At 31.9% G+C, this 12,332-nt stretch overlaps 1 protein-coding gene and 1 long non-coding RNA gene across 4 annotated transcripts; both read left to right on the forward strand.

Moving 5' to 3' along the window:
• The first annotated feature begins 116 nt into the window (after nt 1-116).
• Nucleotides 117-6,061, forward strand: LOC119191432. Of its 3 annotated transcripts, none has more exons than XR_005113440.1 (3): nt 117-260; nt 5,289-5,388; nt 5,829-6,061. It is a non-coding gene; the product is annotated as an uncharacterized LOC119191432 (long non-coding RNA). The 3 variants fall into 3 exon arrangements; XR_005113439.1 differs by lacking the exon at nt 117-260 and adding an exon at nt 4,281-4,856; XR_005113438.1 differs by lacking the exon at nt 117-260 and adding an exon at nt 4,894-5,004.
• Nucleotides 6,062-7,045: 984 nt separating this feature from the next.
• Nucleotides 7,046-11,317, forward strand: LOC119191433 (CCR4-NOT transcription complex subunit 7-like). Its single transcript, XM_037445346.1, has 8 exons — nt 7,046-7,387; nt 7,945-8,055; nt 8,590-8,699; nt 9,206-9,319; nt 9,397-9,515; nt 10,008-10,165; nt 10,265-10,405; nt 10,648-11,317. The coding sequence occupies exons 2-8, from the start codon at nt 7,945-7,947 to the stop codon at nt 10,762-10,764; spliced, it is 870 nt and encodes a 289-aa protein (XP_037301243.1). The 5' UTR covers nt 7,046-7,387; the 3' UTR covers nt 10,765-11,317.
• Nucleotides 11,318-12,332: the final 1,015 nt, after the last annotated feature.

Consider the following 12,332-nt stretch of genomic DNA (forward strand, 5'->3'; position numbering starts at 1 on the left):
GTTATAATATGTATTGAAACTTTTTTTCTCTCTTTGGCAAGGCAAAATATGGAAACTTATACTACGACCAGCTATGATATCGCACAGTACACTCTAATTTATTTGTCTCTGCAGTACTGTGTAAAACATAATATATGATTTTGGTATATGAATATCAGAGACCAATAAACTAATGAATATTCTCTTTGTAGCAAAGCTTTGGAGTACATCTCGACATAGGAGTGGGCAAATAGGCCTATTTATCGTAACAGATATAACAGGTATGAATAAAAATAAATAGTAACTGTTAAAAAAAAAATTGTCCCTTTTCCAATTGTATTCCACAGTTTACTACAATATATGTAAAAACTATATTATAAGGCGATACCTCAAGGTTCATTTTCATACATTTTGTTTCGGCTTTAATTTAATTAAACAAGTATTGGTGTAAAAGATTTAAATTTAGTTAGTGATTAGTTCTCGCAGTTGAAAGAAAAACGTAAAAATAATTAATAATCATGGATATTTCTGCCTTTAAAATTTCGTCATATTAAATTTTAAATGCCGAAATATCCATGATTATTAATTATTTTTACGTTTTTATTTCAACTGCGAAAATCACTAACTAGGTATTATTTGAATACAATTAAAAACCGAAACATGGCTATGAAAATATCATTCAAAATAATATAAAACTTACGGGTTGGTCACATGGTTTTAGAGCTGCTATTTTAATTTCACAGGTATGGGTGTCACAGGTATTTAATTTAGTTAAGGCTCATACCTTCTGACTTCCGTCAAGGAGAGAATATAATATGTCTGAGATAATATGATAGTGCTTCCACATAATATGATTTTGTACCATAAAGGTTATAAAAGAGCACTTCATGTATGTATTGCATTATCTATACTCTATACTATTATATAAAGCTGAAGAGTTTGTTTGTTTGTTTGTTTGTTTGTTTGAACGCGCTAATCTCAGGAACTACCGGTCCAAACTGAAAAATTCTTTTTGCGTTGGATAGCCCTTTGTTCGTGGAGTGCTATAGGCTATATATCATCACGCTATACAATAGGAGCGGGGCAGTAATGGCTAATCTCAGGAAACTACCGGTCTAAACTGAAAAAATATTTTGCGTTGGATAGCCCTTTATTCGTGGAGTGCTATAGGTATATATCATCACGCTATACCCAATAGGAGCAGGGCAGTAATGGCTAATCTCAGGAACTACCGGTCCAAACTGAAAAATCTTTTGCGTTGGATAGCCCTTTGTTCGTGAGAGCTATAGGTATATATCATCACGCTATATTAGGAGCGGAGCAGTAGTAATGGCTAATCTCAGGAACTACCGATTCGAACTGAAAAAATATTTTTGTGTTGAATAGTCCTTTGTTTGTGGAGTGCTCAAAGTTATATATCATCATAGCACTCCACAAATAAAGGGCTATCCAACACAAAACGAATTTTTCAGTTCAAACTGGTCGTTCCTGAGATTAGCCATTACTGCTACGCTCCTCTATTGTCATAGCGTGATGATATATAACAGAGCACTCTACAAACAAAGGGCTATTCAACACAAAAATATTTTTTCAGTTCGCATCGGTAGTTCCTGATGATAGCCATTACTGCTCCGCTCCTATTAGGTATAGCGTGATGATATATAGCATATAGCACTCTACAAACAAAGGGCTATCCAACGCAAAAAGACCTCAGTTTGGACCGGTAGTTCCTGAGATTAGCCATTACTGCTATTGGGTATAGCGTGATGAAATATAGCCTACTCAGCAAAAGCTATTCAACGCAAAAAGAATTTTTCAGTTTGGACAGGTAGTTCCTGATATTAGCCATTACTGCTCCGCTCCTATTGGGTATAGCGTGATGATATATAGCCTATAGCACTCCACGAACAAAGGGCTATCCAACGCAAAAAGATTTTTTTAGTTTGGATCGGTAGTTCCTGAGATTAGCCATTACTGCTCCGCTCCTATTGGGTAAAGCGTGATGATATATAGCCTATAGCACTCCACGAACAAAGGGCTATCCAACACAAAAATATTTTTTTCAGTTTGGACCGGTAGTTCCTGAGATTAGCGCGTTCAAACAAACAAACAAACTCTTCAGCTTTATATAATAGTATATATAGATTAAAAAAAATTGGGGAGAAGGAAGGAGTTTAAGATGGGGGCAGAAAGACAAAGGCTATAAATCCAAAAGAATTGATAATTCCTAAGCAAATGTTGCATTTTTAAACAATTAATTTAACAATTACTCTAGCTTTTGTACAGTATACACATGTTTATATTATAGAAATAATTAAATCTCCAGTAGTGCCCCGTTCTCCTACCCATTGCACTGGTGGAACCCGTCATGACTAGGGTAGTGGGCAAGTTTTAATATCAAGTATTTTTACTGCACACTGCGTAACTTCATATTGGCGATACGGGATCGCGACTCGTGAGCTTAAGTACTTACGGTGCAGGCAAGCGAGATATTTTTACTTGAAAGTATTATACGCCTACTGCGAAATTCCGTACTTGTAATAGATACATACTTCATAGTCGGGATTTGCAAGCGAATAAATTAAAATGAAAATAAGATTATCAAATACTTGACACAAATATGTTTCTAAGGAATATATTCAAAAGTATTATAAAAATCAGGTTTCCAACACTGATATTTTAACGTACTCAAGGTACAAGTCATAGAATTAAATTACATGAATCTCAGAATACAAGTATATCCTTTGCTTTGCACCCTTTGCAGCCTAGCGCAACAAGGAACAAAAAATCTTTTGTATGGAATTGACATGGCATTTAATGGCGGATACTGCTATCTCTCTCTCTCAGTACAGTTTCTCTTTCTATTCCTCACCGCCATTATTATTGTTTGTTTACTTCCTGACGTTTTGGAATACATTTGTGTTTATTGATTTATGTTTGTATTATTTGTTATTCAAACAAGTAAAATATACCAAAAAGTGTTTTTTGTTGGTGTAAGTGAATACGTTTTAAAGACATGCCACCAAAAAACGTTTCATTACGTGTGAAATTTGTGGAGATCGAGCCAGTCGATTAAATCACAAAAGCAGAATATTTATGGCGAAATTTCCATTGGATGAGGTCAGGTAAGCATTAATTAGATGTTTTAGTCATCGCGCAAATAAAGTAGCTTAGAAATAATAAAAATTCTCATTTTCTAATTACCATTATGTTTACTAGTGATGATGTTATGATTATCGATATCGATACCTGTTTAAATTTATTAATCAATTTGCCCTCCGTGGTTTCACCCATTTAGGTCCAGATTCTGTGGGAACATAGTGATAAAAGTAGTAATTCTAACTATCTACATACCAAGTTTAATCGCAATCATTTTAGATTTTTGCGGGTACGAAATAATAAACATACAATTGCATGCACACGCTTTATAATATTAGTAAGATGATGACTGATCATCAGGACAAAAATACTAAAGTCGTGTCTGTGTGTGTGTGTGTGTGTGTCTGTGTGTGTGTGTACCAAAATGCGTTGAGCAATCAATGTGCCTGGTCACTGTTTATGATTTTAGGCTTAAATATAATTTAATAAGCAATTTATTTACAATTAAAAATATTTCCAGATGCCGAAAGTGAGTTCAGATTGTGGGAAAAGAAGATTTGTTATATGTTCCAATAGAAAAGCTGCATACTTTGAAATATGTGTGTGGTTCTCACTTTAATAACAAAGATTTTAATAAAAGAACAATCGCCTTAGAAACTCAGCCATACCATCGAAAAATTTGGAAGCTGATCCACTTCCTGATGAAATGTTTGAATTTCCGTGCCATGTTTTTATAAACAATTATTGCACAAATGATAATATCTTTCAAGAGAAGTGCGACAAAGAAGTGTCACCATCCTTTGACTTTATAATTAAATATTCTCATTGTACCTTGACCTATCATAAGTGCAACTATATTCGCCTACATGGTGAATAAAGGATTTTATTTTAAAATACAATTATTATTCAACATGTGAAAGCTTTTCATTTTATTTCGAGTCCTCATTTTAGTCCACCCTTGTAATTATAGTGCTAAAATGTTCACTGTATATTGTGAGATGGATTGATAATGTGGACTCGAAAATACATTATATGAATTTTATCAAAATAGCATTAGCGTCGATCTCACCCAGTAGAATTTATCGATATCGATAAAAGGTGCTCACTACTATGTATTTTGTTCAGTTGGTAGTATTATTATTTGACGTTCCTGACGTATTTTTCCGTGATATTGGTATTGATACGCCATGTAAATTCGATTTTATTTCTTTGTATTAAGTCCTGTCTCTTAAAACGTAGTGATTATATTCTCTTTGACCCTTTGCCCCGTCCATAGAACAGTAATCCTTATCAGTGATAATAGATTGTATAACTCTAGATATACTTAGATATTATGTGTTATATTTATAGACCTATATGTGTGAAGTTGTGTGGTCGCTGAGATAAATAGATCAGTGTTTAGAGTATTATGCAACCGCATCTCTGATAAGCTTAATTAGTTTGGCAAGCTTTAAAGTTTACCAAACTTTCTGTACAGAAGAAACAGCTGAACAAATGTTAGTGTTGCCACACAAATAAATGAAATCAGGCACAGAAAAATGTACTGGGGCATTGTAGAAGACGAACTAAATCAACTAAGAATAATAGTAAATCAAGTTATAAGATATCGTCAATTATTACAATTCTTCATTATAATTCTTCATTACAACTATCCAGCATTTCGCCCCGCCCGCTGATTGTCGAAACCAATTTTTGTTATGGTTGGATATACTTATTTTATATCTGCCCGGATAGCGACCACCGTACACAAAGTGTTACAACCCGCCATAGTGGCTCATGTAAGTGTGTAGTGTTCGGAATCAACCTGAGTATATCCGGTTCCAATAGAGTGGCTTAATTGTGTCGACTGCCGAGGAGTAATGATGATTAACCCTCGGCCCTCTCTTCAATCGACATGTTATTGGACCTAAATCCACTTAACATCCGGTACAGTGTGGTCACTTTACCGTGGCCGTAAAAAATAAAATATAAGCTTTTCATATTTCGTATAAAATACTCTTTAATTGGTCAAAGTATTAAGTGCGTGCGTGTCATTCTATTTTTAAATACTAGTATTTTAAAAATATTGTGTGTATCATGTGTATTTCGGTGTACATCTTGAATATTAATTTAATGTAGTGGCTATATTCTCTTTGATATTAATAAACCCATTTTTAAAATGGGTAGACATTTTGGAGACTTAGCTGTTATCCGAGTATAATTTATTACAGACTCTCACCTCATGAACAAAAACCATTCGCAGGAGCCATATCACATGGAGCTCCCAATATGATACCAGGATGACATCAACCATCACTTACTGGTTGCCGCGTAAGTAAAATATAATCAATAATAATGCGTAATGAAGCCATTGACGAGGATTTAATCTTATATTCCCGATATGGTTATAAATCTGACAGTGCAATGTTAGCAAAGGACAATTCTGTCCACTTTTTAAAGAGATTGTACTATGGTCTTCGGAAATTATTCATATTAAATTTTGAAATATATTTTTGGAATATTTAAATCATTTCATTTGATTAAATTCCTTTCCTTCCTTTCTTTTCAAATAAGTTAAATGACGAGGACATTTCTCGCCAAAAATGTTACTAAATAAAATAGCTATATTGGACAGACTTGCCTTTGTGATATTATATTGTGACGATGATATTTTGCTATTATTACCATTATGTTCATTATATATTATGTTCATATTCGATATTTGTTATATTATTATAATAACTTAATATATTAGCGATATTTATTTTCAGCTGTGATAATGGCCTTAATGTTGTATAAATACGTGGAAGAAAGCTATTACGCATCAAAGAGGAAAAATTTGAAAGATTACGAAAATGAAGTTGAACCAGACCCTTGTAAAACTGTAAATACAAAAAAATAAGTTATTAACCAGAAACGTTAGAAGTTTAAAGTTATAAAGTATCGGTATTTAATGGACTTACATTTTAACTATTTGTAATAAAAGCAGTTAAGTACGTTAAATTACGATTTCATTTCGATTGCCTAAACAAGCTTGACGATATCATATAACTTACTATTATTATGATAGTCATAATGTTATATTCCTAAATTTTAATTATAAAATATTATTTCTTCAAGACGAATTTCGAGCACAGGCGAATGGCAACGAAGATTAACTAAGTATGCAATACTTAGATGTGCATAAACCGATGAGACGACAATCGGTAAAGAGTGTCCGCATGACCAGCGGCTTTACATGCTTCCCTCAGATTAATAACTAAATATATATTAAAATAAAACTTGCGAAACATCAATCTTATTCATCTAAGATAATTATTACAGTTTCTATACGAGTAAATGTCAAATTAACATTTACGTTAGGAAAAAATCGCATAGAGCTGAAAATTGGTATAGACATTAAATATGTCATTATCAATAAAATGTCAAAAGTGCCCATCGATCCTATGTGCAATATTTTTATTCAAGGTCAAAGGTAAAAAAATCTATTTTCCTACGAACCGGAGGTATTATCGTAAAATAAGTCAGACAAAAGTTGTAGATCATACAATTCTCTACAACAATTGTTCTTTTTTTCGTACGATTTTAAAGTAGAAATACTTATATTCTTCATACACGTTTAATATAAGTAAAAATAACAAACTATAATCTATAATGTCAGTCCCTAATTCCCTTTGTCCGTAACCTTGAGCAATATCTGCCCACTACGTCATTGTCCGAGCATAAAGGGTCTTTTCTTTGAAGGAAGTAAACAAATCGATAAAATTATTTACTTCTTGAAACCTGGGAAAGCTCAAGTACAATCAACAATATATTCATCAGAGTATGACTGCATATCCAAAATGTCACTCATATTTTATTTTTACATGAAATTACTGGTTGCGATACTACATCAGCCGTTTTTAATTAATTGGTTTTTAAGTAATTCATGTTATAATTGATATATCGATATATAGCATCGCATCGTTATAAAAAAATCGATATATTAATGTAATTTTGTACATCCCTAAAGTCGACATCAATTTTCGTTGCGTTGTATTAATTTTCTGGATTTTCTGTTCTTTCGTTAGTTATTAACCGGATATCCATGTTTAACATTATTCTTTATTTTAAAATATGATAAAATATTATATATTCGGAAAGCTTATTACTTTTAGTGGAAAAATGATTTAATTGTTTATAACACTTTGTAACCTTTAAAGCAACAAGTATTTAGTCCGAAGCACTGGCGTTCAGTTCTTCACAATTAAACAAAATAAAACGAAAACCACGGCGTCGAAAAACTGAAGAAACTTCCCAGTTGGAAGCTGATAACAGATACAAGGTGAAGGTTGGTTAAGTTGTCTTATTTGTTATTAAACATAACCAAAATATTTAGATACATTGTTGTAATTAAATTTGATTTGAAAACCTTACTCAGTAGTTAATTTATGTTATAATAACCATGTAAAGAAATGTTTATATAGACTGATTTATGATTTTGCGAACATAATATTATAAGTACTTTGTACTGGAAAGGATAGAACTATTGGTCAAAGAATAGATTGGGCATGTCTTTGGGCGGGTTTTTCAACACTACTTGCCCGAAAATGAACGAATTAATGAACACAGGCAGTGCATATTTATAATGAAAAAAAAATATATATAGTTCTGCCCTTATTGTGGGAAAGAGGATTGTTTTGCTTTTACCAAAAATATTTTAACTTCAACATTGTCAAAATGTGAAACACATACACTTTATTGCAAAAAATTGTAGCTTATAAAACAATGAGCACCACAGCATTTTCATTTGAGGTAAATATCAACAAACTTAAAACATCTCTTTAAATCCCATGTTATTATGATTGATATAATTACATCTAAATATTCACCAACTGCACTTTCCAGATGCCTGCAGCAAGTTTTGGTTCAATATCACAAGCTCCCCCAAATGGCGACTGTGGGATAAAAGATGTGTGGAACCATAATTTACATGAAGAATTTCAAATAATAAGACAGGTATATTATGTATCGCTATTGACAAATTTGAATGTATATATTGTTGTTAAAGTCCTCTAAATTCATAAACATGATCAAAATTTTAAATAAAATAAAACTATTTTACGGTTTTACCATGTTTTTTTAATGGTATATCACGGGTCGAGCCATGAAGGCTGCAAAATCTGAAATGTTAGGGGAAAATTAAAGTATAATAAACTACTATAATTACTAAAAATAGTTATATTTTGTTTATATGTGTAAGATACGCGTAAACATAAAGAATCATTATGATCTATATTTACTAAAACTGATCCAAAAACTAAAATGAGAATCCTGATTAAGTTTGTAGGTGATTCAAAGATACCTAAAGCTTATTTTGGTGAATGTTTTACCAATAGTATTAAACTCATTAAAAGAAAGACATAGGTTTAAATTATGAGATAGAGATGATTTGAAATATGAATTTATACCTGTCCTGCCCATCAAAGATAGTTCACATCAAACATGGACTTTGAATAATAATATTTTTATAATGTCTGCTCCTATTAACAGGTAGTGCAAAAGTATCACTGGGTGGCTATGGATACAGAGTTTCCTGGTGTTGTGGCACGGCCAATTGGTGAATTCAGATCTACTGCAGACTATCAATACCAACTACTCAGGTAAGGACTAAAATATTAGATAAATTAAAATGCTATTTTTTTAATACTCCATCTTGTAGCAGCTAGAAAATAATTTTCATACACTAATTATTGTAAATGTCAAGCACAATGGTTTATGAATATTTTTTTTACTCCTTTAAAAAAATTAACCTTATGTGGTGTCAATGGCAGTTTGAAAAACTTCTGATAATTTCTAGTAATCTATATATATACACTGCATATTGTAAAAAGAGTGATTTAATAACACATAATAATTATATAAGGATTATAATTGGAGTTGTTAGGGTAGTCAGTTATATTTTAGAATTGCATTCCACAAGTAAAATAATCATATAGGAAGATAACCAACAATATCCTTTGTAATCAAAATAATCATGGATACTTGCCATTTTGTAACACCCTGTAAATTTATTAGTTTGAATACTAGTACATAATATTATAACCTCACTAAAGACACCAATTTTAATAATATTTTTAAATTATATTTGTCAAAAATATATTTTCAGGTGCAATGTTGATCTTTTAAGAATTATACAACTTGGATTAACATTTATGGATGAAAATGGAAAAACACCGCCTGGTTACACTACATGGCAATTTAATTTTAAATTTAATCTACAGTAAGTTTTAGATTGATGACTTCAATTGAAAATAAAGTTAAAAAAAGTCAAATGTCCTAATATAAATATTTTGTTTTAGAAGATATGTATGCACAAGACTCCATTGATTTGCTTCAGAATTCAGGATTACAATTTCGAAAACATGAAGAGGATGGTATTGAACCTTTAGAATTTGCAGAGCTGTTAATGTCATCAGGTATAGATTATATTTTATTAATCATCCACCATCACTGAATTCAGATAGGTCAGAGCTGTGGGTTTTAGTTAGTCGGAGGGTTTATACTGGCAAGTCCCACAGGAATAGGTAAACGGATTTCCCCATGTTAAAAAAAAATGTCAAAGCTACTTAAAGGGACTTTATTACTTCTGTGTTTTTCTTGATACTATTTTTCTGATTAGATAAACCTCACAGAAAATTTGAACAGAGAAATTTTTTATTCTTATAACACATAAAACATGTTTCTTTGCTTAAAAGAACATTGGTAATTGACAATGTGTATCAGTCAGGCTATCAGTGTGTGTTTTTAATGATACATTTCAAATATAATAATGTTATTTAAATGTATCATTAAAATTCATAATTCTCTTTTGGTGATGCCCACACTATGTAGTCTGAGATTATTTATTCCACCTTGATGTTTGTATAACTTGTAATTTAGTATTCATATAGATACCAATATTGTTTCAGGTTTAGTACTAATCGACAACATTAAATGGTTAAGTTTTCACTCGGGATATGATTTTGGTTACTTACTTAAATTATTAACAGACCAAAATTTGCCACAAGATGAAAATGACTTCTTTGACAGCTTGAGGATGTACTTCCCAACTGTATATGATGTGAAAGTAAGTATTTCATAGTCACTTCCAAAAGTAGTTCTTAAAACAATATAATTATTTCTAGTTTGCCTAAAATGCTGTTCCATATTTTTTATTTGTTTACAGTATTTGATGAAGTTGTGCAAGAATTTAAAAGGTGGCCTCCAAGAAGTAGCAGATCAACTAGAGCTGCGGCGTGTTGGTCCGCAACACCAAGCTGGGTCTGATTCCCATCTCACAGGAATGGCATTCTTTAAAATCAAAGAGGTTTGTAAATAGATTAAAAATATATTAAGTTAATATTTATAATATTATATTTAATTTAAATGCCATAACAGTATTCTCTAGATGCCCCTGACCCCAGGGCACTGCATCTATCCTCCTGGAGTGTCTATATCACAATTCATATACAACAAAAAAAGATGTCATAAGTACTTTTTCAACAATACAATACCAATCCCTATCATAATATATCATTACTATGTACCATGTTGTTTTAAATCTTACAGATCTTCTTTGATGACAACATAGAGAGTTCAAGTGGACATTTATATGGACTGGGTGCTCCATTTTCTGTAAATGTTAACAACTTTCAAGATAATGGAGAAAATGGGAATTCATCTTGATCAGGCGAGTCCGCGTGCGTGACCAGTCTCACGCCGCCGCCTTCGCGACTGTATCATCTGACAGAGTGAAGATTCACTTCAGTGTGGTGTGTTGTACATATTTATATTTAAGAACTAGATTTTAAACACGTGATTATTATGTTTCCTTTTTGGAAGTAATATTATGTTGTATAAGTTATAATTTGTGACAAAATTACAATGCATTCTGTAAATGGAATTGTAAAATAATTATGGAAATGAATTGGACAGATATATTTATTGATGTATACATTATTTTAAATTACTTTTAGAAATATTGTTCTTAAATCATAATGGCAGCGTCACCGCCCTTTTAATATTCAGTTTTAAATGATGACGGCATCGACATCAGGCATACTTTGTAGTGCTACATGTACTTTGGATGGAAGTTCTAATGTTGCAAATCTCAGCTTATTTTTGCGGCCAAGTCCTATACTTGCATGTTCTCGTCGAATAATGTGTTACTTGGAAAAATTATTTCAATAATATACAGCACCTGTACTAAATATTCCAAATCATGTGAGCCTTAGGCGCCAAGGGTTTGGTATGTAGTCTACTATGGATATCTAAGGAATTCACTTTATTTAAAATTGTTATTAAATTATTCATATTTGATGACTATGATTGTTGTTTCTGCCATTTGGAAGCTGTAATTTGAAGTTCTGTCCAACTTCGTCAATCGCAATGAAAGCCCGTCCCACCAAAGTAGCATACAACAAATTATGTCGGAATTAGTTAATGCTTCTTTAGGTTTTCATACTCGGTATTTAATGAAAATTAGACACGAAATATATTATCTGCTCTATGCCGTTTACTGTGAGGCAGAGCCTAATTACATTGTTATTTCAGTTTATTTTTTTTTAAATAAGAAACCAAATGCTGTGAAACCCTTTTACTACGATTTTAAATGGACCTAGGCAAAAACGCGTCTTGAACGTCTTAACAAATTAAATGTACTATGCTCCAATTTTCTGTTATTATAATGCGTGTTATGTATGTATTTTTAAATTATGTTACATCATAGTATTATTTATAAATACATTAATTTAAAGGAAATCATCATCTTATAATTTAATCAATCGATGAAACGAAGACTAGGCATCAAGCTTGAGATTGTGTATTATTATGTCATAGGAGCGAATTTACTTAGTTTTGAAGATACATTAATTTTCCGCCTTACAGAATCCCTGTAACTTTTCTGATCTATCAGAAATGGCACAGGCCAGCACAGTTAGTCGCTGTTTACTTGTTTTGCCAACATGTCACGTACCTCCCTTGAAGACATAGGATTTATGTGAAATAGCACGCATGTATAGATGGCATATTAAATTTAGCGTGATATATGTATGAAAACGTAATATATCAAGACGTAGGGATGGACGATAAATGGCGTACTATGCGGCAAATGGTTTTAAATCTGTTCGTATTAATTGGGTTTTACTGTAGTGTAATGCTTTCTATACTTGTTTATTCAGTGGCTTATTTCAATAAATATGTTCGCCTTACAGGGTGCACAGACAGGATGTATGTATGTTAGTAACGAAGCTAGA

This window comes from Manduca sexta, unplaced genomic scaffold (genome assembly GCF_014839805.1).
Source record: "Manduca sexta isolate Smith_Timp_Sample1 unplaced genomic scaffold, JHU_Msex_v1.0 HiC_scaffold_1519, whole genome shotgun sequence".
Classification (NCBI taxonomy): domain Eukaryota; kingdom Metazoa; phylum Arthropoda; class Insecta; order Lepidoptera; family Sphingidae; genus Manduca; species Manduca sexta.

Excerpts from the sequence above, each read along its gene's own strand:
- LOC119191433 (XM_037445346.1), top strand. The coding sequence starts at position 7,945 with ATGCCTGCAGCAAGTTTTGGTTCAATATCACAAGCTCCCCCAAATGGC. Across the intron at positions 8,700-9,205 it reads TATCAATACCAACTACTCAG|GTGCAATGTTGATCTTTTAA; the intron begins GTAAGGACTAAA and ends ATATATTTTCAG. Across the intron at positions 10,406-10,647 it reads CATTCTTTAAAATCAAAGAG|ATCTTCTTTGATGACAACAT; the intron begins GTTTGTAAATAG and ends TAAATCTTACAG.